The 23,771-nt window shown below is 46.9% G+C and overlaps 2 protein-coding genes across 4 annotated transcripts in view; one reads left to right on the top strand and one right to left on the bottom strand.

Moving 5' to 3' along the window:
- Window positions 1–8,474, top strand: part of FARSB (phenylalanyl-tRNA synthetase subunit beta) — a 42,321-nt gene extending 33,847 nt beyond the window's left edge. Inside the window, exon 17 of the mRNA XM_076340858.1 lies at window positions 7,784–8,474. Coding sequence (XP_076196973.1) covers window positions 7,784–7,935 — 152 coding nt within the window. The 3' untranslated portion in view covers window positions 7,936–8,474. The remainder of the gene's footprint in view (window positions 1–7,783) is intronic.
- A 4,493-nt stretch (window positions 8,475–12,967) lies between these two features.
- SGPP2 (sphingosine-1-phosphate phosphatase 2) overlaps window positions 12,968–23,771 on the bottom strand; it is a 39,905-nt gene continuing 29,101 nt past the window's right edge. For all 3 annotated transcript variants that reach the window (XM_076340859.1, XM_076340860.1, XM_076340861.1), the window contains 2 exons: window positions 22,479–22,568; window positions 12,968–15,816 (listed from right to left, as the gene is read on the bottom strand). In XM_076340859.1, coding sequence (XP_076196974.1) covers window positions 15,271–15,816; window positions 22,479–22,568 — 636 coding nt within the window. In that variant the 3' untranslated portion in view covers window positions 12,968–15,270. The remainder of the gene's footprint in view (window positions 15,817–22,478; window positions 22,569–23,771) is intronic.

Here is a 23,771-nt window from a genome sequence, read left to right as displayed (position 1 = left end):
TGTCAAGTCATTTTCTAAGAGGCATGAAATGTGGTAGCTGTGGAAAATAAAAAAAAATAACAGCCACCTGATATTATGCATCTCAGCAAGTAATGTCAAGTCATTGGGAGGGGAGGACAGCTTGGTCTAGGACATGAAGTGAATAAACAACATGCAAACTAAATACGACATACTAAAGTAGACTTGCAGACTGACTTAGTGCGGGTTCTTGCTATTCTCTAATGCTTGTATGAAAGCAGAGATGAAAAGCTGAAGTCTGCTGCCTTACTGTGCGTACATAGAGTAAGTTACATCCCCTACCATAAAGAATATGGTTTATTGTTTCCTAGTTTCTGACAGATTCTGATGTTTGCAAGGATGAATTATTCCTTTAGATATTTAAAGAGGGATAAAAAGTCATGGAACAGAAAAAAAATTCAGGTTTTTAGTATTCAAAGCTTTGTGTTCTCTAACTCAAGTGAAATAGCAAGACATCTTAAAAAAAAAAAGGAGCACTTTATTTGGGATTAGGAATTCTCTAGTTTTATAAGTAGCTGTGACACAATATCAGCTTAGGTTTGTGACTTTTAGACAGGACGAAGTATAACATTTCAGATAAATCTGATAAAACTGGCCTAAAAGCAAAGATTAGCTCTGTAATGGTAACTCTACAGTGCAGCTAAACTCCAGTGTAGAATTGCTGTTTCTCACAACTGCCACACAAATGCAAATTTATTGAGCTTTATACACAAATACTGATCTCTAGAAAAATACACAGAATTTGATAGATTTCTTTCTAGGTTTCCTACTTCAGATTTTCTGTATGTATTATTTAAGCAGCCACCCTGGTGCCCCAGCACTGAATATGTGAAATCCTGTTACCCAAAACGTCTGCTTTCCTTAGCCTCAGCATCCACCCAAATATTACCCTCCATTAGGAAAGGCAGGAACACAGTGATTTTACCCAAATGATCTTCACTGTCCGACACTGCCATAATCCTGAGAATAACACAGGCGAGTAAAGAGGAGCTCCAAACCTATTACATTCTTGAACCACTTCCCAACACCCAGCAACACCGAACACTCTCTGTTAAAGCTCCCGGGGCACTCTACAGCAAGAACGAAAAATAAATCTAGGCTAAAAGTCTGTGTTGGTCTCTGTTCTCAAGGCAAATGAAGGAAAGCGACTGCTAGCTGCACCAGTCCCCAGTTCATCACTGCAACACACTTCAACGTGACTAACAACAGTTGACTCTGGACCCAAGCAGTATTATGATTATTTCCACGCTGCTGACAGCGTATTGTAAGTTTGCATTTGTAAAACAACATCACTGATCCCTAAATAGTTTTAAATATAGTCAAATACAGAATAGAATATATTCAGTTGTAGATGAGGGTTCTTAGGAGATAGAAGAATTAGTTTTTCCTCACACCCTCCCTGAGATACAAGTTAATAAAAATGCAGCCATTGACTTAGTTGTGACATGAGAAGATGATTAATTGACTGACCCCTGCAAATTTGTGGATGATTCTCCATATTCCCTAGCCTCATTGTCTGCACAAGGACTCTAATATTCAGCTCTGGTTTTGGATATCCAGTGTACCAGTCGAGGTAAATAATTGATTGTCCCTTTACCCTCTTCTGCTATGCCCTGTATGTGGAGGCTTTTGAAAAAAACATGGGAAGAAGTCAGGATGAAAGGTGTCCTTTAGACAGAGGACATATTCATGTCATACAGATATTTCTTCTGTCATCTTTTCAAGCATTAATTATTTTCTGGGGGGGGGGGGTGGGGGGTGGGGGGTGTGTGTGGAATAAATCTAAGGTGCTTACCTTGAATTTGATTGTACTGATTTGAATTTCCTGATGTGTCATTACAGGTAGGTATGATCTGGGGAGTGGAGGTTGTTCTGACGTGGCTTTAGTCAGGAGTTAAAAACCAGGAAACTAAAGTTAATAAATATCTCACTGATCCCAAAGTATGTTTTTTCTGGGCATGAGAGTATGTGGGGGAAGAACTGCTGACAACGAGCAATTGGTCTCTCAGTATGTTCCAAAAATCATGTGAGATTTGAGATGTCTGTGATTTTAAAAATTAGCTGAAGGTAAATCATCTCATGACAAGCTACGATTTTGAGGTTGCTTTGCAAGAGGTTCTGGGAGCCTGACCGCACTGCGTACATGAGCAAGAAAAAGTAGTTGGCTTTTAAAATACTGACTGACTGGTCTGACAGTGTCCTGTGACTTCGCATTTGAGCGTATCTGGCAAAAGAAGGAATTAGTTGAAAATGCGAAGAACCTGATCCTAAAAAGAAAAACAACATCTAGCCTCACAAAACTAAATTCCATCCAATGTAGCACAGGTAAAACACTTCGCCAGGTGAGTCAGGATCAGGTAGTGAAAGGGCAGCTGGAGTGACTAAGGGGATGGGGAATTAAGATGAAAGACTTCAGAGGCCAGATGAGCTCTGCTCTATTACCTTCTTAAGCTTCAGCTTCCTATGTTCCTTCAAATTATAGGAACAAACGAGTGGGTTTGAAGGCTTAGTGCAACTGTAGGCCTATAATACTACTTTAATCTATTTCTTTTTGAAAAGGAGGGAGAGTAAGGTAGAGAAAAGAAACTGTGCAAGGTGTTTGACAACAAAGAGTGCAGGGAACTCGGAGCTCTTTGAGGGTCAATTAGCCAGAAAATGTGCTAAAGACTACATGCTCTATTGGATTATTGGCCAAAGAATTACCCCAAAGCAATCAAAGTGGCCCTGTTGCCTGAATACAGAGTGGCAATTACAGATTTTGAGGACATGCTACAGAAGCTTTAATTAAAGGTATTACTTCTGCATCACTGAACATTGGAAATTAAATTCTTACTTGCAGCCACGAGAAGTAGCTTTTGTCTTTCGCTTGCGAGTAGTATGTCAGCGTAAGACACGGCTGGCTTTGGCATCTCTTCTTTAGGAACGCATATTGTATTTCACCCCACCCCTTCTCGTAACTACCAATTATAGTGTTGACATATTAAGAGGTGGATTTCCATTGCTAGACCTTCTGGCTTCCTCTGGCATTGTATAGGTCTCTATCATCAAGGACAATATGATCTCTGACTACATTTCAAGGTGAAGTTTATGAAGTACTATTTGTGTGCAGAGCAGAAAGGATTAACTATATCAAGAGTGATAAATCTGTTATCCTTAAAACGGATGGTATAGTAAACTACAGTTTTTAAATTAATTTTGGCTCTCGATGTGCTTGATGTTACAACCAACTAGACCTACAAGAGCAGCCTTTCAATATAATTGCACCGGCAGCAAACGCGGTCCCTCCCTAGCACACCTACTGATGATGGTGCCTCCAAGTGTGCTCTGGTGGCTGCTTGACTTGTGAAAGCTTTCTTCAGGAAGACCATGCTCTTCACAACCATAGCGTTCTTGATGATATTACATACAGAGATGGAAAAAACTACTGTCAGCTTTGAGCTCCTGCTCAAAAGCTGCAGGTCACAGCTGCTAACTTTTCTGGGAAGGCACCCTTTGGACTCCTTTTGGCATCAAGACTTTATTGAAGCTTTAGAGCACTGGGCTTCAGCTTATGGTGCGATTTATTCAAACGAGATAATAGCGCGTGCATTTTTTTTGCTGATTCCCCATATGTGCAAATAGCATACACACGTCTTTCATACAGCCTTGACTCTCGCTCTAAAGTTTTATACTTCAAGAGTTGACATGATAGTCCAAGTCCATAACAGAAGCTTTGCTAGAAATCTAAAACACCATTGCTATTTACTTGATAATACAAGAAACACGCAAATCAGGAAACAAAAAAAATCCTTACCTTTGGTTCCTGGTTGTTTTGACAAATCCTCTGGTTTGCTGTCCCGCTCTGTGGGTTGCTCAGGTCCTCCTGCACCCGTGGCTTGTCCTCAGCACAGTGAGGTTCCCCCAGCTCAGGTCTCCTTTTCTAGTCGTGGTTGGTCCCCCGGTCAAAGCATTCCCCCCAGCTGCAAAATGCTCGTTTCTCTTTTCCCCCCTTTCTGCTCAGATTTTTCATGTTTCTCCTGAGTTTTTTCTTGCTTTATGTGCTTCCCTTTCAATGTCTGAATTTTTTGACCTGAAATTTATATTTGCTCCAAATTCTCGTGCCCTGGCAGGGATACATGGACCAACAACAGCCAGCCTCAGGCATGAGCCAACTTCCTTCCCTTACCACGTGTGTGGTCAAAGGGGGAGTCACCAAGATGAGGAAGACCTTAGATCCCCCATCTGTGGGATGCAGTCTGGAGGCCCTTTTGGCAGGCAGGAATACACTTTGAAGCATTCTGTAGTGCAGCCAATTATCATAATAATAGTTTCATTATTAACCAGAGTTCATAAACTCTCTGTAAACCTATTCCTCAGCTCATGTTTCTTTGGCGCAAGAGCCAAGTGTTAGCTGGACAGATGGGGACCCTAAAGCTTTTAACAGGTTCTTTCATTTTTGTTTGCTTATTGTCTGATCTCTTCCAGTCACAGAACTATACCCTGCAAGTGCCATGTCTGCAAAGCACCGGGCACGCTAGTGACTGCGCTGTGAAGTAACCGACATTTCAGGGTTAGCTTAACTAGAAAGGGGGAAGGTGATTTGAAGGTCCTGCTTCCTGCACTTCGGGGAGCCAAACGTTCCCACTTGATATTAATTCTGTATTTACCTCTTCACTGCAAGGAAGCGCAAATTAAAATAAATAACATCATGGTCCAGCATCGGTTGCTGCATATGAGACGGCAAATGCGGCTGACCGCCTCACCCATAGCCTGGAGCAGCGGATTCAGAGCCACACTGAATGTGCGGTTTCATGGGAAAGGCTTCAGCCAAATTAGCAGCTTGTCCCACTCTCCTCCCCTCTCCAGGTGGAAAGCCACCACCTCCCTTTTGGCGGTGGCGATTCACTGATTCAGTTCACTTGTGTTACGAAGCTGTGCTGTAAGCTCGTGGTAAGAAGGGATAAATTTTATCGGTGTTAAGATTCTAGCTAACGTAACTCTTCACTTTATGCCATAATTGTTAAGCCATTTCATAGCTTCCGATATAATGTCATGAATTGCCATCAGTTTTCAAAATTTATCACAAATGCGTATTATTTAGTTAAATGCAAGGGAACTTCTACTGAAGTTAACCTTCTAGGGAAGGTCAGTAGCGGTGGATGTGAGGGTCGGGTAAGGCTTCAAGTCCACCCACTGCCTGTCCACCTTCTGCCTAACTTCTGGCCGGGAGACCGACAACTGGTGATGCCCGGATAGCAGAGCATTTCTTGTGCCTGAATACATAAAATTGTTTCACGCAATGGGAAGCGGCACAGACCTTGGAAACTGCCTTTGATAGATTGACTGAGTGCAGTATTATTTTACACCCCATCCAGATGTCTACAACGAGTTTAAAAACAGTTAAGTCTCATGATATAATTGGGCCTAGATGTGCAAGAAGATAAAGTAACTTTCCCAAGGCTACACACAAGGCAGCTCAGAACAACAGACAAGTCAGACTCACAGCTTTTTAACTAACCATATTGTCAAAGCTCTTTTTTCCTATAATTTTATAGTGGGGTACCATGCCAACGTTATTAACTTCTGCTTGGTTCTTGCTCTTGTCCCAGTTTAAGCTTACAGTCAAATTTCTAAAAGAACGTCACTGTGTGCCGCTCACATCCTTGGTACAATACCAGCTTTATTCACAAATAGGAAAGCCTTTATCACTAACTACAAGGGTACTTTATTTTTAGGTTATGTTTTCACCCACAATCTGCAGAGTGATCTGTACATGTGGCGGTTTGTTTCTTTTCTAAATTTGTTTCGTCAAGTTTTATTTTAACACTTGTTTTGAATGGTGCAGCTTGGCAGTGGCAAGTGTCTGTTTGGCTAGAGTCATGTGCCAGTAACATCCAGGGGCTAGACAATTTCACTTTTGTACATCCAGTGTAAGTAGTTGGTTTGCGCTCGTAGCTAAGACTGGAACTCGATGATTTAAAAGATGCTGGTTCTGAATATTTTTTTAGAACAGCCTTTAGGTAATGTTACTGTGACCGTTTACTCCTGCCGTCAGATTTCACAAGGCAGCCAGAATTGGAGTACACGTTTAAGTTAATTTGCACTTGCAGCAAGTTGGACAAGAAAAAGACCTAATTGCTGTTCTTATTCTTGTAGCTGCAAGTTACGACTACAAACCTCACAGGAGACACTTCTTAAATGAACTATTTCCATTGGGGAGCTAACAAAGAATATATCTCTGGGCTTGACCGCTAGTGATGAGAGTGTCATGAAAATGTTCCTGAGGTTTGAGGTTAATTTGGCCCTTTATTGCCTTTTTTAAATAGCTCCTTGTAAACGCAGTAAAATGTCCTGGGCTGATCCTGAACCTTACATGGCATTTGGAGCAACCAGAGAGTAAGTTGCCATTAGGAAATTCTTGCAACCCTTTTGCGGGATGCGGAGGATGCTGAAGGGCTGAGTGCCGTGTCGGTAGCAGGCAGGGAGCAGGACTGGAAGCAGCTCCTCAGCTGCTGTCTTCGTACTGGCACAGAAGCAAGTAGAGCGGGGACGTTTCTCATCCACACTGATGCAACCTCACGCATGCCCAATAACCAGCTCGTCTTGTAGAAGATGCTTCGTTGGATTTTAGCCTATTGAGATAAAGATGCAGAGCAAGGGGTGAGGGCAGGGAAGCTGACTGGTCCCCGACGCTGTCCCTTGCCGACTTCTTTAACTTCCGAGTGGAAATCTAGTAAAGGCCCCTTCCCTCTCTGCAAGGGCAGTAGCATTAAAAATGTGGAGGCAGCTTTCTGCAGGAGGATCTGTAGGATTCAGTGGCCTTGTTTTCATCCTCTCCCCTTTCCTCCTTTGAGTTCACAGCATTGCCTGCAGCACTGCTCGCTGGAGGTCCTGCGCACTGTGCCTTGCCTCCACTCACTTGTTATGAAAGAGGTGGCTTCAGAAGGAGCAGCTTGCTGGTTTGGTTTTGCCTTTTGAAGGGCTATCAGGTCACAATGCCACTCACCTCAGGACAGAGACAAAAAAAAAATGCAAGCGTAGCTGCTATAGACAAGCTTGAACGTATTGCTGGTGCAGCCACCACGCACAGGTACGTTCCCAAGCAGGAAAGGCTTTCCGTGAAAAAAGTCTGCACAGCTCCTCCAAGTTCTTCATGGCCGATTCAACTACTTTTTTTTTTTTTTCTTTCTTTTTTTAAAGTCCCAAATAACATTTGAAACCTGGGGCTTGGTTTGAGGTAAGAGGAAGATGACCTTCGACTTCCTTTGAGTTGTTCGTTGTTCCACAGTTTTACAGTATACATGAAACTGCTTAAAAGCTCTTCTCCAGATGAGGACTGTAGGTTGTTTTTAATTATGTGACACGTAATCAAGCGTGACATGCCTACTTACCCCTTAGATGACAGCAAGCTTTATTTCCTTAAGCAGAGTAAGGTGGGAAACATTCAGGTGTTAAACAGCCTTTAGGCCTGCAAAAGTTCTTCATTTCAGTAGCCCTCTGACTCGACTTACCTGTGCTAATTTCTATCATCACAGGAGTAACTCAGTCAAAACAACCGGAGTGTGAAAAATGCCCACGCTTCGGGCTTCACATTTTATTTTTAACTCAGAGTGTTTCCTCGTTCTCTATCGATCGTGACAACTGTTAATGCAAGAAAGTGAGAGCCCTTTCTTAGCATCTCAGCACAGAGAACAGTTTAATACTGACAGCTTTGTTCTCCATGTTGAATGCCTATTGACTTCTTTGGCCCGGAGAAACATTGATTTTTCTCTCGCTTTCTTTACAGGCTCTGCTTTCTTTCCTGGTCGCTGCGCTGAGATCTTTGCCAAAGGTCAAAGCATTGGGAAACTTGGAGTCCTACACCCCGATGTTATCACCAAGTTTGAGCTCACCATGCCGTGCTCTGCCCTAGAGATCAATATTGAACCCTTCGTGTGAGGACGGGACTTTTATCCTCCTACAGCCATCCGCTGTCACATGCAGCACCCTCTGCTCTTTTGTCTTTCTCTGCGGGGGACATCTGCTTACGCTTTTATATTCCAATAAACTAGAAAAAGAGAGCCTGGCTAAATATGTTCCTTACAGTGCAATTTGGCTAGCTTCTGCAGGGTAAGAATGTGGCATCTCGGACTAGACCGTGCCCTCAATATTTTTAAAGGGCTGGGGGGGGCGGGGGGGGGGACGGACAAAGAAGTTGGGTACAAGCCCAGTGTTTTACAAGAGAAATGTAATGGCAGAGCACATGATTAGTTTTCAAAATCAGAAATGTTCCACAGACACAGCTCCATACTGTAACTGATTATGGCTGCATAACAGGAATCTCATTCTTTTCTTATTGCATGAAATAAGATAATTGATTAGAGCAAATGCTGAGTGAATGTGAGCAGAACTAAGGAGTTGAGCTTTTATTCTGTACGGTTGTCATGTGCTCATCAATGGCTGGGGGAGGAAAATAAACTTGTTTCATGAAAACCAGAGCTATTTTGTAAGCAAGATATGTGTAATATCTGCTTCCCTACTCCAGACATAACTGTTGATCCTTTATCATTCTAAATTCAGAAAGGGGAGGGGGTGGAATTGAATTTTTTCACGGTTGATGTAAGCCTAGTGGTTTTTGAAGCTCCAAACCAAATTGGGGAAATGCATTTAAGAGCATATGCCAGTGGTCTTTTGCATGAAGAGCTGAAAAATATCAAAGCCTTTGTCCGACTGAGGCTGGCATATTTGTCTGCAGAGGTTAGCGTGGGCCCGCTGCACTCACATATTTGTCTGCAGAGGTTAGCGTGGGCCCGCTGCACCCGCATAGCCCCACCAGGAGCTTTCTGAACCCCAGCGGCACAGCAGGGACCACGCGGCTTTCGGACAGTTTTACTTTTCTCGCAGTTTTGCCCCTGACGATACATGAAAAAAACCTCTCCCGGGTCCGGCTTTTCCTCTAGGTGGCTTTCTGGCAGCAGTTACGCTGCAGCCTGGCGCGTTATGCCTCTGCTATCTGGGAAACTGAGAAGCTCCATCCAGCACGGCGATGCCCGATACATCCCTCCTGGTGTAATGTCACTGAGTGGGTGGCCAGCTCAGTACGCTGAAGCAGGCTCTTTACTGGCTTGCTAATGAAGCTGGCTGTCCCTCATTTGCAATATTATAACCGTTGCTAATGTTGCAGGCTAACAATAGCGAGTATTTTGCATTAGGCCAATAAGCTGCGGCTCGTTTCCGTTGTGAGAGCCAGATAGCCCCAGGAGGGGATCGTCCAAGGGTGGACATCTGGGTGATGCTGGAGAAGGGTGTTAACAATTAACTAACTGGCTCGACAAGAAGAGATACGCAACGGCGAGGGTAAGGTAAGCTCATAGTTTTATGAGCTGCATGTCTGCGCAGTTCCCTGTCGCTGGACCCACGATGGCTTTTCAATGGTAGCCCTGTTGGTAATCTTAACAGGTGGGAGGGCAACAGGCAAGGCTTTTTGGTGCGAGTGTTAATCCAATATGAAAAATGCACTACAATTACCCATCTGGAAACCCTACAGTTCCCCTCAGATGGAAGTGTAGATTTTAGTTGTCTCTGCATGACAGATGTGAAATGAGAATATAGCTATTGCCATACGTTGCACGACTGACACCAGTGCCCACGGAGAGTGAGAAAACTGCAGTTCACATTTTAAAGTCTCCCAAGGGATTAGCCAGCTTGTCGTTTGCAGTATATATCTCTCCATGATGCCTACACAACTGTAACCAAGCAAGCTCACAGTGTGGGAAGCAATCTGTAACGCAGATGGTAAGTATTAAACCCCCCTGTTTATTAGTGTGTCATGCACGGGGATTAGGACGACAATAAGGCAGATTTGCATTTCAGCAGAGTACAGGCATATTTGCGTGCACTAAATATATTTCTCTACACAAAATTTTTTCGCTTTGGGCGTCCCAATTCTCCTGTGAATTTACTGTCCTTTGAGCGTAAAGACCAGATTAGGCTGGGACTAAGGGCTTGCGCTGCAGCGGTATGTGTTGCGAGGCTTTTAGGAATCACCTCTCCCTTTTCATACCATTTGCCCGTGTGTCGGTAGCCAAGTGCTTCACAAGCAGGGCGTTAGCTCCGTCCCAGGGAAGTAGCATTGCTTGCTAAAAGTAGAGGAAGAGAATCGAGAGGTTAAAAAGCCTCCTCAGAGCCACCGATCCCTCTCACAGCTAGACGCGGTGCCGGCAGCCTTGCAGAGGCTGCTGTAGCTCTGAAATTCAAGCTTTGCTGTAGTGCCGTGCTCAGGATTAGCTGCGAATCCTGACGAGTGGGACACTTCATACAAGTCTAGCATATTTATTGCAGGGCGTTGTCTTTCGTAGCCCCAAACCAATTATCTGATATTTACAGCTTGCTCATAGCAGTATTCAATAATCAAGGTGTGTAACACACAGCTTTGTGCTAGAGAGAGCCGCTGTGAGCATTACAATTTCGCTCTTACCCTTTGGTGTAGCTATGGTCTCTGGCAAAGGAAACATTGCCTGCTGATGGTGGTGACTTCTGAGCAATTTTTGAACACCTTTTGAACTTTGAGTATTTCTTTAAGGAAGAGTTGGAAGTTGGATTTTTTCACTAGTGGTCCCCAGTTATGAATTACTTTTGGCCTGCTCCTGCTGGCTGTGGGTACTGGGTCATCGCCCGGGATCTGAACACGAGCACAAAAGGCTGGAGAACTGGTGACAGCGAGGTCAACGCCCGTTTTAATGTGCTGTCTGGGTGACTGCTGGGTTCATTTCAGCTGGACACGAGTACTGACTTTTGGGTTTGTCCTTGCTGTGCTTCGGTCCTGCGAAGGTGCTTTTCCAAACAGCAGAACCCCTGAGACAACCTGGCTCCAGCTCCCAGCCACAGGTCTCTGCGCTTGCAGGTCACTTGCTATTGCCCGTGAGCGTTTATGGAAAGGTAACGCTTGGGACTGTTTCCATCTCCGGGCTGGTGGCGTGCTTGCTTGCAATTTAAATCATTCTCGGTTTGGCAGGTGACTATGGAATAGGCCGAGCAAAAGCAACGGGTGCTGCCAGGAGGCTGCCGTGGGGATCACGGCCTCGGGCACACGCGACACCTCTGACCGCCCGGCGCCCTTGAAACCAAGCCCGGCGCGAGGGAGGACGAGCGGGGTGGCAGCAGGGACTGCAGGCAGGCCATGGCCGCGGGCTGAGCGGCGAGCGTGGTCCCACGCAGGCAGCGGGGGAAGCGATGCGCTCCGACAGGAACAGAGCTCGGTGGCAGCAAACGAGGGTCACGCTTTACACGTTTTAGCAGATGTGCAAGATCCCAGCCGCTGCTAGAGCCACGCTTCCACCCTGTTCAGAGATGTACCCCTATTTCCTAACTTCTACTTGCAGCAGGCGCTAGAAAGGTTAAAACTGAAACTGAGACGATTTTCTTTTTTTCCATCCCCTAAAGCAAATCACCTGTATCCAGAAAAGCAACCTGCAAGTCTGCTTGCAGTTTTACCCAGAAGCTTGGAAGGATGAGGAGACTGGGGTCATCACAAAGTTACTGCTAGAAAATTAAACTGGGCAAATTCAGTGCTTGCTGGTTTGGTTTTTAATCCCTGCCGAGGGGTGCCATAACATCTGGCTGCTGCGTAGCTGGTCCTGCGCCGGGGGACCGGTGCACGCAGAGATGCCCTGCGACAGGAGGAAGCCTGGATCGGCACCACGCACCTGGAAAACCAGCATGTCAGGAGGAGGCAGCCTCAAGGAGTGGACACAGAGTGGACTAAGCTAAGGGTGAGAGGCCTGCTACATCCCTCTTGACGGCGTAACGAAGGAAATTTAGAAAAAGATTGTCTTGGTACCACCCCTCCAGCTGAAGAAGGACGCGGGACACGTCCAGCTGTAGCGCTGGACCAGGAGGTACGGGACAGTACTGAGGAGAAGTCAGCAGCCCAGGCTCCAAGGCTGATGGTCTGTATCTGGAAGTTATCTCCTACCCCGTTCACATCAAGAGCAGTGTTTGACTCTAAAAACCGAGCACGCCTACTCAAGAGGATTCAGTTGATGCCTTCGTGGTACTGAGTACAGAACACGACCAGCAAACCAGCCGCAAAACCTCATTTTCTACCATCACGCTGGAGGTGCAGAGGCACCCGAACTGCGGGGATGAATAGGTGGGGAGCACGTCCAAAGACAGCGGAGACACACACCGGATCGTAGCGAGGACCTGGTGCTTCAGGTTAGTGAAATACAGAAAGGGTGGCGCGTCTTACCTTGGCAGAGGACTTGCCTCTTCAAGCCTGGCCCCGCGGTCCCAGGCTGCGGTGCTGTGAGCGTCCCACGAGCACAGCCTGAGCACGAAGCCCAGCTGAAAGCCTTGCCTGCTCCCAGCCAGCCCAGAGATGCTGCAGCAATCGGAGCTCGCCCCAATCAGCTGTGGGCACTCGGGGGTCCCTGGGCACGCCACTTCCAGCCAGGACGTGATGCTGAGGGCAGGACACGGCCCTACTCGGTTTCAAATACACATCCTTGACAACAAAACCTTGTTAGGCTCCTCAGTGAACATGAAATATTCTGCAGTTTATGGGACTTCACGCTATAACTGCATATATTCATTTAAATTCAAATTTGGCTTCCAATTAACTGTTTAGTCTATTAGAGGTAGATATTGCAGGTGAAGAAGATTCCAGATGCCCAAGCGTCCCTCATCACTGACAACACGGCAACTCGCGTGTTTCCACTTGCAAAGGACATAACAAATAGTTGTGAGTAGATCAGTAGTCTTTTTTTATGGTTAAAAAAACCCCAGGCTGTTGCTGCTGAGCCTGGAGGAGCCGAACTTGCAGCTAGACTGAGCAGGGGACGAGGGGACGCAAGCGGGCCAGCTTGGGAAGAGAGGTGGGTGGTTGCATTTGGGAGGCTTTGGAAACGGCAACTCATTCCCCTCGCATCAATCATTCACAAGTAGCAACGGAGGACACAAAATGAACAGAGAAACACCAAATTTTGCAAAATAGGTATATTTTAAAATTTGAACCAAGTACACTTTGCATGTATTGCATGAATCACATGCAGGTGAATGCTATAAAAGATAAAAATACCTGTGCGCTTACTTTATAAATCCAAGCGTTTGTATATAATTTATAAAATTCTCATGGCATAAAATAGCTGTGATTCAGAACAGAAATTTTACAGATAAAACTGCATGAACGTCCCAGCCAAACCGTGCCTTTCTTGGGACCAACTGATTTCACCCCACGGGTTCAACACTCGGCTCGCTGTCAAGTTTTTTTTCCCAATTTTGGTCCCGTCCAGCGTGACGTGGTCCCTCCACAGGGCTTCAGCTCGGCCCTGCAGCTGTACGTCATAAAGCAGCAGCCTTAGCAGAAGGTGTTTAAAGGCGTTTTAAGGCCTGATGGCAGCGCTTCTGCGGCGTGTGGGAGGGAGGGAGGGAGGGAGACCGAGGACGGGACGCCGTGGCCTTGGTGGCCCGAGTCCAGCGCTCACCAACGGGCACGTGTGAGCGGGCACGTGCCCTGCTGAAAGACTCGTTGAAGCTGCTTGCGTGCACGCGTCAAGTCCACGCAGCCTGATTTAAAACAGTTTAGCCACAGCCTGGGCAAATCTAAAAATGGTCAAAATTTCTGCCTGCATTTCTTCCGGAGACTGCCAACCTGGCTTTAAAATCGCACGGCGCTCTCACGTGCACGTCTCCCACTCCTCATAAAAAAAAAAACATAGCTGGGAGTTTTGTAACTTGATTATTTTTATCCAAGCGGTCAAACTGATGGCAAAGCGCCTCCTTTACATACTTCAGGTTAATTTTTCTTGCAGCCAGGAAGACAAGGGTGCATGGTTAAAAAGCTGGCTTTTATGTACATTCTGCCAGGGAAAGGCACAGGGGCCGTGCTTGAAGCTCCGCGTGAATAGTGTGTTACATTTTTCCAGCCAAGCAGACCACAATCACCGCTGTATTTCTCAACAGCTCATTGGTCCAACAGCAGATATATGTATTTTTTTTCTTAAATAAGCAGCCTGAGTTATAGCGACGACCCTCCTATGAACACTCCTCAACCGCTATTCTACAAGTGTATACACGGTATTGCAAGATGCACGGAAGACCAACCGTAACGCTGTGCAGCACCAGAAAATGATGGCATCTTATCATCGCCACACATTGTAGTCACCGGAGTCACCACTCGGCTCCTTCCACAACGCGGTTTAAGGACACTACTTGTCACCGAGCCCCTGCACGATAGGAAGGGCTTTGTCCCATCTCCTAGACAGGGAAGCTAAATCAGAGTTAAACAGTTTGAACACAAGCCTCAACATTGCGGTAACAACTCTGCTCGGTTGTATGTAGGTAAAGGATCCTTTAGCGGAGGCTTTCTTATTACTATTCAAGATTTATTTGTTATAAATCACTTAAAATATTTTGTGTTGGATTTTTCTTTCTTCTGTTTTACTTTGTTGTTGGTTTTTTTAAAGGATTGCAGTGGATAAAACCACACACACAGAGTTAGCCAGGTCTGGCAGTGCCGTCAGAAGACACTATGACAAGCGACAAGTACAATAATCATCAGATTTCTTTAGGGAAATGCACAGCCGTACCCAAGCGTGGCCGTCTCTGATCTCTGCCAACGCTGGTTGCTGAAGAAACCTCCCATCTTGGCCAGCAGGACGCTCCCACCGAAGCCCGACAGCAGGAAGGTGCCAGCACTTGAAAAGCCTCCACCTCCTCCATCTCCACATCACCTTCCCATCTTCAGCCACTCTTCCTTCGCCCCCGGTCTTCAGGGGATAGCGGGGCACAGACAGAGCTCTGCACGCCCCAAGGACGGCGCTTAGCTCTTGGCTGGTTGCCTCTTCCCCCACCCCACCAGCCGCTCACTCCCCCATGCCCTAAATGTGAGCCTTTCCTCGGCTTGCTCTCCTTCTTCAGCAGGAGCAACCCCGCAGCCAGGCAGGCAGTTTCGCAGCCCACGGGTCCGGCATCCCACAGGCCCAGCCACGCTTCCCAGCACCCCCGACCCCACGGCAAACCAGCCGCTGCTGCTGCTCCGGCAGGGATTTTGGCTTTGTACTCTGTGCTTGTCATCTTTAGTCGTCTGGGCCAGGGGTCTCTAATTACGGGACACGGTGGGGTCAGTGATTTCTAACCCGAAGTTATTCGTGTACAGCGATTCCCATGAATCAGGTATTTTAGGCCAGTGCAGAAAGGCACAAAACACTTTTTGGTCAAGTTACCACCTTGATCAGCTCATCGCATCTCTGAAATTGTGGTGCCATACATTACTTTGTAAGGAAGGCACTGCGCTCACATCAATCCTAACAGCTTGTGCAGCAGCGGCACAATCACGGTAGCGCTGAAGCCAACTGAAGAGTACGTTATAAATTTGTACGGCACTTCGACTTCCAGTCGTCTTCGGGCTTCCAGGTCGCCAATGGGAAACTTGTACCGATAACCCAGCATGCCAAGGACCACACTCTTCATGAGCTGGCGCGTCAGTAGAACAACAAAGATCCCTACGAAGAACCTGGCTAACACGACCACCACTATTTTACTGGTAATCAGAGGAATTCCAAGCTGCAAATTTTCGCCGGTGTAGGCTGGCGCCGCGTACTGGTTATTTAACCAAAATCCCACAGTTGCTCCAGCTCCTGCTCCTAAGATAGTAGTGGTGTCTCCCCTGGTAGGGCTGTAATAGTCTAGTTTGGGGTAGTTGTAACATAAGACAAGAGGCACAACTATGGAAAGCAGTGGACAGAAGGGACTAGTTAACAGCAAGTGATCTATCGTGTCCCACGCAGGATACAAGAGCATGAGCAGCACAGCCGAAATCAGTGCTCCACCGATCACGTCCTGCAAAGAGATCACGTTTAAAAGCTTTGTGAGACCTGGCAGGTAAAACAGATATTCTCGGGTGATGATAGAAGACCAGTATCTGCATTTGTGAGCGCGCAGCAGCAGAGGAATGCCCTGAATTCGCAGCGATGGCACTGCCCACCCACAGTGACAACCCAAAGCTTGCGCTAAACAAAACGCGACAATCTGTGAAGCCATCCTTAGCCTCGTCCGTGAGAATATATCTGTTGACTCATATTTTCCCCCTGAACAAATAAGATTCTTCCCCTCACCTGCTTTCACGTTTTAAGGGCACTCTGCCAACGACCTCAGTGGAAAAGGCACATGCACAACTCCATCTCAGGGACGGTATCGCAGTCAGCTGCCTTCGTACAAACCCTTCCCCTCCCATAATCCTACAAGTAATTTCATCGTATCAGTAGGATTATCGCTTGCTTGCTTTGCATGAATGGGAAGATGCTGTCTTTTGTCAGAGGCAAGCACCCAGTCCAGGAACACAGGCTCCCGGGGAGAAAGGTGCAGAGCTGCGGGACGCGGTGCCATGATTTCTGCTGACCGGGGCGAGAGGTAGGCACCGCCGGGCAAGAATCCGTCAAGCAGAAATTTGTTGCCCAAGCCTCTGAAATCCAGCTTGTAGTTAAGCGCCCGAGGCAAGCGCATAGTTAAAACCTAATTTATTAACAGAGGCAAATAAGGTGTTTTGAGAACTCGATTGTTGTCGACCGCAAGGCGGGGAAAGGAGACAAGAGCTAACCCCTAACAAAAGCTGTCTGTATGAGAGCAGCCAGATAAAAAGCAATATAACAAGTCTCCCCACGCTGCTCTCCCGGCGTCGCTCAGGAGGCAGCAGAATTTGTATTCTGACCGTGAAATGCCCTGCAAAAGCTAGAGTTAATCACAGACAGAAACGTCCGCTTCTGAAGATTATATCTTTTTTCACCGAGTCATGACAGTTGACTACTACCATGCTTGGTCACAGTATAAAATGAATTATTTATGAGAACTTCATTTATATAGTTAGGCAGGAAGGAGGGGACTTTTTCACAACAGAAATATTTAATGACTTTCTGGTAAATGCATTACTCCGGTATGGCTGAACTCTAGCTGTTTACAGCTTCCAGGCAATAGATTCACAACACATTTGGTTTTAGGCAACTCCCAGAGCCATTTTGCACACTCCTAATCCAAATTTCCACTTACATTTATTCCCTCATCCATGACATGAGGATAGCCATGGACATACGCAAAGTCGTTCACAGATGTCTAATATGTAAAATACCATTAGGTGTCAATATTTCACAACATCAAGATTTTTAGATGATAACGTTGCACACAAAGGCATGTTTTGGCCTAACAGTAACTGCATCGACACGAAAGAGCTGGGGGTTGCTGCCAGCACCGACGCTCAGAAATCCCATCACCTCTGTGCACCTCCCCTTCCCGCCTCACTGTTTGTCCACGTCATATTAGAAGAAAAAAGCCCTGACATCTCAATACCCCCTCCACGTGCGATTAAGGAGTGAAATTCAAAAGCTGTTCACGTGTTTCTCTGTTCCAGTTGAAGACATTTAAACCAAACATTAACATTCCCCTAACAAATGCTTTGCTCGGATTTACCCAGCTGACTCCAGCAGTTCCCGGCCGGGACGCAGACGCCCTCTATTTACAAACCTGATGAAAGTTTTCTGAATTTTATTATCCTCCTGCTTAGCCCCAGCGCACTAACACGGTCCCTGTAGTTTTCAGGCAGGACCCAGATAACCAGCTCTTGCTCCCAACCAGCGGCTTATACCAGCGGTCTCCAAAGTGGGTGCGCAAGGCAACCCATCGGGCTGTGGGAAGAAAATACTTTCTGCACCACTAATAAGTAAAGCAAAAAAAATAGATATATATTTTGAAAGTAGTGTTTGTGTCATCCTTATCTCATCCTTTTTTTAATTTCTATTTTTCTGTATGTTTTATAATGTATCTATCGGTATAGTAATACATGTATATAATTCATAAATAAATATACATATATTGGGCGTGCATGCTAAAAATTTTTTTACTGATGGGGTGCATGATCGAAAAAGTTTGGAGACTAGTGGTTTATACTGGTTTTCCCCCCGTCCACCAGTATATGGGCTTCTCATTTTGGAGACTCCTTACTAGAAGCTGCTGGAGAGCGGGGGACGTACCCAGCCACAGCCCGTCAGCAGCGACTCCCTTTGGTTCTGGTCCGCGCGGGCAGAGGTTTGATTTTTCTGAACACCCAGAAGAGGTGGGCGAGTTCAAGACTGACACTTTACGAAGACATTTAGCGGTGCAGAATTTATGATTTCCCCCCTCGCCCGTTAAACTAAGGAGAAGATGGGAAGAGGAGGGATGGCTTCGATTTCTATGAGAAAAACTGCTTTTCTGGAGTCTCCCGACTGCGCACCCAGGCACGGGACCTTAGCTTTTCCCAGCGGTGGAGCTGCTGTTAGCACTCCCAGGAAGCACATTCTTGCCTGTCTGCCTGTGTAAACAGATTAGCCTCTTGCCAAACCCACAATTATAAAGGAATTTTTAAATGAGGGCAGGCACGGATTTTGCTCAAGGTGCAGCACTACCGGCAAAGCTTAAAATCTCCCGTTTCCCTGCTGGGATGCTCCAGCTCCCTCAGCACTAACAAGTGCCGCGGCAGTCCTTCACAGGCTCCATCCCTCCCAAAAAGCCCCCCCGCCACCGGGCAGCTCGGCCCCGCTCCCGCACAGCACACACACACCCCCCCCCGCCTCCCCCACAGCGACGAGCATCTGCCCGGGTTCCACAGAAGGGAGGCCTCGCTCCTCTCGATTTTAACTAGAAAGCTGTCATTTTTGCTTTGCTACCTAAAGAACAGGCCGGTGTCGGGTCTCTAACGCTGCGAGCCCTCCAAGTTATTTTCCTGTGCTACAGGTACGTAAAGAAAAACAACTGAGGTAAAAATCCAGTTGCACGCGATGCCTGGGACGCAGGACTGGGGCGCTTCAAAATGTTTTCTGCCCGTCCCCGAGGAAGCACGGCGGCGTCTGTGGGCACTGGCACCGCTGCTGCCGTTCTTGCGCTGGGCTGGGGTGGTTTTTTTTTTTGTTTCACAAGGTCTTAGACCACCATTTGTTTTAGGATTGCAAAAACGTGTGGTCTGGCTTTCCGAAGGCAAGACTGCAGTTCTGTGCTCTTCCCACTGAAACTACGGTTGGAGATGTAAACACTCACAAAAGGCCCCCGGAACATCGAACCAGCACCCCGAACACGGTGGCACTCGAGCATCTTCCCTGATGTTTCCAATCAAAGCAGAAATAACACTTTTCCTATTCTGTCTTGTATTGCCCGAATTCCCTTCACGTTTTCAGTTACAGTGTGAGACGCTACTCGCTCTCCTGAACAGAAATATCTTACTCGCTTTCCACTCCTATAGGTTACTCCGTTTCATCCCAGGAGAACTGTAGTGCCGCAGTGTGTGAAGTGATGCCAATGGACTGTTTGTCAGCTTCAAAATATTTAAGATAACTTCAGGATTAATGGTGGTGGTAAAAAACCTGAGATACGGCACAGCAAAGGAGCAGGGTGGGGGCTACCGAGAACCCTCTCCCGAGGGTGGTGTAATCAGCAATAAACGCATCAACACTGAACCGGTGTATCTCGGGGGGGGGGGGGGGGGGGGACCCCAAAACAAAACTATTTCCTTCGTTTACAGAAACAACTTTCAGGTTTCTTTTTGGTCATAAAAAGTGACCTTTTGACTTCTCCCTGTAGCCCACCCCGCACACTGGCCGGCACCGGGCATTTATCGCTTTTAACTCAGGGCAGCGCAAGTGGGAAGCTGCAGTACCGGTAAGGCTGTCACAACATCAGCTGTGGCTCCGGAGCGCCTGTCTGCTTCCCCAAGCCCCCGTCGCTGGCTGGAGACAGGGCAGTATGCATTACACCAGGAGGAGATCCAGCTCTGCCTCCACAGCGAACGCCAAACCCATTAGCTTGGCGCATTAAGAAATTCCTACGGCTGGCCCTGAAGGGGTAAAAGAAGGCTAAAAGCCTCCCCTCCTCCCCCCAGGTTTGGGGGCCGCCCTCGGCTGATGAAGTTCTTCCCGATATGATTTGCGGTGATCTTGCTCGCAGCGTTTTGGAACGCTGTGCGCTCACACGAACACCATCGCTCGTCGTTTCAAACACGGGATGACTCAGATGTGCTCCAGCGACGCTGAGACAGAAAAACTTGTTCATCTCACTGAGACAGGGATCAAAAATTGGGCCAAAGCTTTAAGATGGGGAGTAAAGGGATGGTTTCTAAAATACAATTGTCTGGGGAAAAAAGCAAACAGCAACAAAAAAAAACCCCAGTCCTATTGTCCCCAACTGCATTTTGTTCCTTAAAAATAACCTCTATAAAATTACAGATTCTCTGCTTCAAAATCTGTCCAAATTTTCACTTTGCCCTTTCCAGGTAACCGCAGATTCCCACTTCCCCAGCTCCTCAGACTCCATCATTTAAGACCTAGAAGGAAGGACCCTGCCTTTCCCCTGCTTCTCCACGCACACGGGATGTTCTCGCGTTGAGGTGGTGAAGGCGGATTGCTGTAATTCAATTCTCTCTCAGCAGCGCAAGCGTATTGCTTCCACCCCCTTCTCTAGCTGGGTGATGCTCTCCTGGTAACAGCCCGGGCAACGGGTGTTTATTGCCTTTTCCCTAAGCATAGTATTCGTTCTGATACGGCTATAACGATGCAGGTAGCTCTCATACCAGTTTACTGCCTCTCCAGAAGGTCTTTAATGGTAACATCTCTTCCACTGACACGACTGTGCTCTTTGAGGCCGCTCCCGATCCAAAAGCAATGCTGAAATACAGACTGATTTGTAGAGCTGAGGCTACAGAAGACGAGCCCCCCGCGCCGGAGCTTCAGCTACGGCTGTAGCAAAGCACGGTGCAACCACCTTGCCACTCCTTTTCTGGTTCCTCAAACGGGACAAATTCAGTTACACTAAGTTGGTGGGTATTATTTTACCCATTCATTTCCTTTACTAAAATATTATGATTGTTTAATACATAACTATGTCCTGTCGGTATTCATCTTCTATTAAAACCTCAGTTAAGAATTCATTAGACAGAGGCTGTTTCGGCTGGTGGCTTGGCCGAGAGGCCGCTGTGCCTCGGCCCCGCGGTATCTCGGGCAGCTCAGGCTGGGAGCCGTCCCTCAAGGTGTGGTAAATGTCTCTGAACCGCGCGTCTTCCCCGAAAGAACCTGTCGTTGCAGGTGGGACGGATGGCGCCGCAGAGAGAGGGGGGTTGCATTTGGGCAGCTGTGACCATCAGCCGTTTCCCCAGCTCCGTCCCCACCATGGCACGCACGGGATGAAGACCCCGGCGAAGTACGTTTGCCCTTTTGAAAGGCAGCATTGCTCACAGTTCAGCTAAGGAGCCTTTTTTATTTTAAAGCCCTTTTTTATCATGTCAAAGGCACAAAGGACTTTTTCTTCTTTACCCTAAAATCCATCTAAATTTAGAGGAGTCTTTCATTACGATGGACCAGCAAGGGAAGTATGCGAAGAATTTTTACTGATTGACTTAAGGTCACTAGTCAAGAAAGGGTGTCTCCAGCTTCGATTTAAGATATTGTTTTGATCCACTAAGCCTGGAAGGGAAGGTCAAGCTATATTTTATAGATAACCTTAATCTCATAAGGGCTCCCTTTCTTACAGTCATCAAGTCTCCTTATTACAAACATAATTAACACTTAGTAAAAAAATGCAATTATTTATGCATATGCAACCAACAAACAACGCGTACCAAACTCCTGCGGGGAAGTAGCCGGGAGTTTTTATCCATAGTTAGGCAGCTGGACCACCCCTCTGACCATTATATGTAACAGATTAATAATGTTTCCTCTCATCAGGAGGGAACCAGCTACTGCCTAATCAAAGTTACACTGAAATCTGTTCTTAAAGCAGGGCTGACATCTCTAAACAACTGTGCCCAACAAGGCTGTCATATAAAGTCACAGATATTTTATGATTATTTTTGAACGAAGCCTGTCTGCATCTCAATCCTTTAAGAATGAATTTCCTACCAGCTGAAAACGAGAAGCTTGTCGTAATATTTTTTTTTAAGTGCCATGCCCCTGTACGGCAACACGAGACAAGCTGTCCCCCAACGGCAGCTCACTCGTCACGTTCTACCTTCTCCTCCGCTCTCCGCTGGTCGCCGGCGTGACTCACCCACCTGCTATTCCTTCCCTGACACTCCCAGGCTAAACCAGCCCGGAATATTTCTCCCTGACAACAGTGATACTATTGCACAAAAGGCTTAGCCAAGGAGCAGCGTCAGTTGCCCAAGTGCATTCCTCGCAATTAAAATTTCAAAATAGAGAACTACAATTCGGACGCCACACCGACCTCACCCGGCTCCTCAACCCACGTGCACTGCTGCTTCCCTAATGGTATAAATAATTCCCCTGCGGATTCAAATAGCAATAGCCCGAGGGTTTCCTCACATCTGCCTTTGAATGTACAGCCTGAAATTTAGTGGCATGACTCCTATATTCCTGCAGTGGCCCGGCCGAGGCAGGACGTACATCGCTTGAAGAGTGGGAGATGGGAATCGCTGTAGGCAAGCAGAGCTGGAGGCATGACCGGCACGGGGAGGAGGAGAGCATCCTTACCAGGACCGTGTGCATCCCCGTGTAGAGCCTGCTGAGACACACCAGCATCGAAAACACAAAGGCTGCGACCAGGCCTAGTTCGAACGGATACTGTGAAAAGGGGGAAAAAAAGTAAACACACACATTACACAGTCATCCACTTTAACATCAGTGCATCTCTGAAATAAAACATCCAAGCAGCCGGACTGACGTAAGGATCTCGTGTTGGGAAGCGGCTCCTGAGCTGTACTTTCCCAAAGAGACTAACGTGACCCGAGACGAGACCTCACATCGGCCAACGTGCAATCCTGCTGGAAGGTCCTTCCGTTATCTGTGGTGCCCACCTTTGCAAAGGTCTAGCCTCAGCGCGGGGAAACCTGGGAAACAGATGGCATTTGCAGAGCTTTTCCCCACAATATCCACCTGCAAAATCCATGTTAGTGCTAAAGACCTTAAGGAAAAAAGGCACAGCACGTTGTACAAGCGATGCCCGAGGTTGAACTGCAGCCTCAGATCACCCCAGGGGAACGCGATAGCCGCAGGGCCTGACCAGAAGCGTGATCAATAGTCCTCGAGCAGCGGGCTGGGAGGGGAAAATCAATGTCTGGGCTGAAACCGCAGTCCAGCTATTAGAGCAGTCAGGACCGCTCTTCCCTGTGACGCTTCAGGTTTAACCGTCTTCTGATGAAGCTGGTTTTGCTTAATTCCCTCTCTGAGTTGCCTACGAACATGGAAAGAAGTGTTGAAATAAATCAATATTTAAAAAGGAAAAAAACCCCACACATTTGGTAAAGAATAAGCTTAACATATTAGCCCTTAATCCACCCATTCAAATCCTGAACCCAAGTGGGCCGGTGGGCTCCTTTCAGTCCATAAAGGACATTTTTCTGAAAAAAGTAAACCAACCCAAAATATAAATCAATGAAATTAATTCACCCGATTTGACACAAAGTCTCCATCTACTGCCGAGGGGCTGACGACCGACCAGGGTGGCCGTAGGTCAGCGCAAAAATGCTTCTGTGGAAATTTTAAGCATAACAACTCGCTCCTGACCCTTTCCCCCTGGCGTCCTCTAGCCCCCGGAATAGAGGGCTCAGACCCGGCTGCAGATGTCACTCCCCGTTCATAAAACGCTACTTTTTTTTCTCACTTCTCTAAGCCTTCGGAGGATTTACGCCCACTTTATTCCCCCCTCAGCAGGCAGCCTGAGAGCTAGTTCAGATCGGTAATTGATGACTAGGGCAGCTTTAGAAGATAGCAGCATAACGTACGGGTAGATTTTTCCTTCTTAATAGAGGCAATTAAATCATTTAA

This window comes from Aptenodytes patagonicus, chromosome 6 (genome assembly GCF_965638725.1).
Source record: "Aptenodytes patagonicus chromosome 6, bAptPat1.pri.cur, whole genome shotgun sequence".
In the NCBI taxonomy this organism is placed as follows: domain Eukaryota; kingdom Metazoa; phylum Chordata; class Aves; order Sphenisciformes; family Spheniscidae; genus Aptenodytes; species Aptenodytes patagonicus.
Note: the sequence above shows the minus strand (reverse complement) of the source record. Positions and strands in the feature narration are given on the sequence as shown.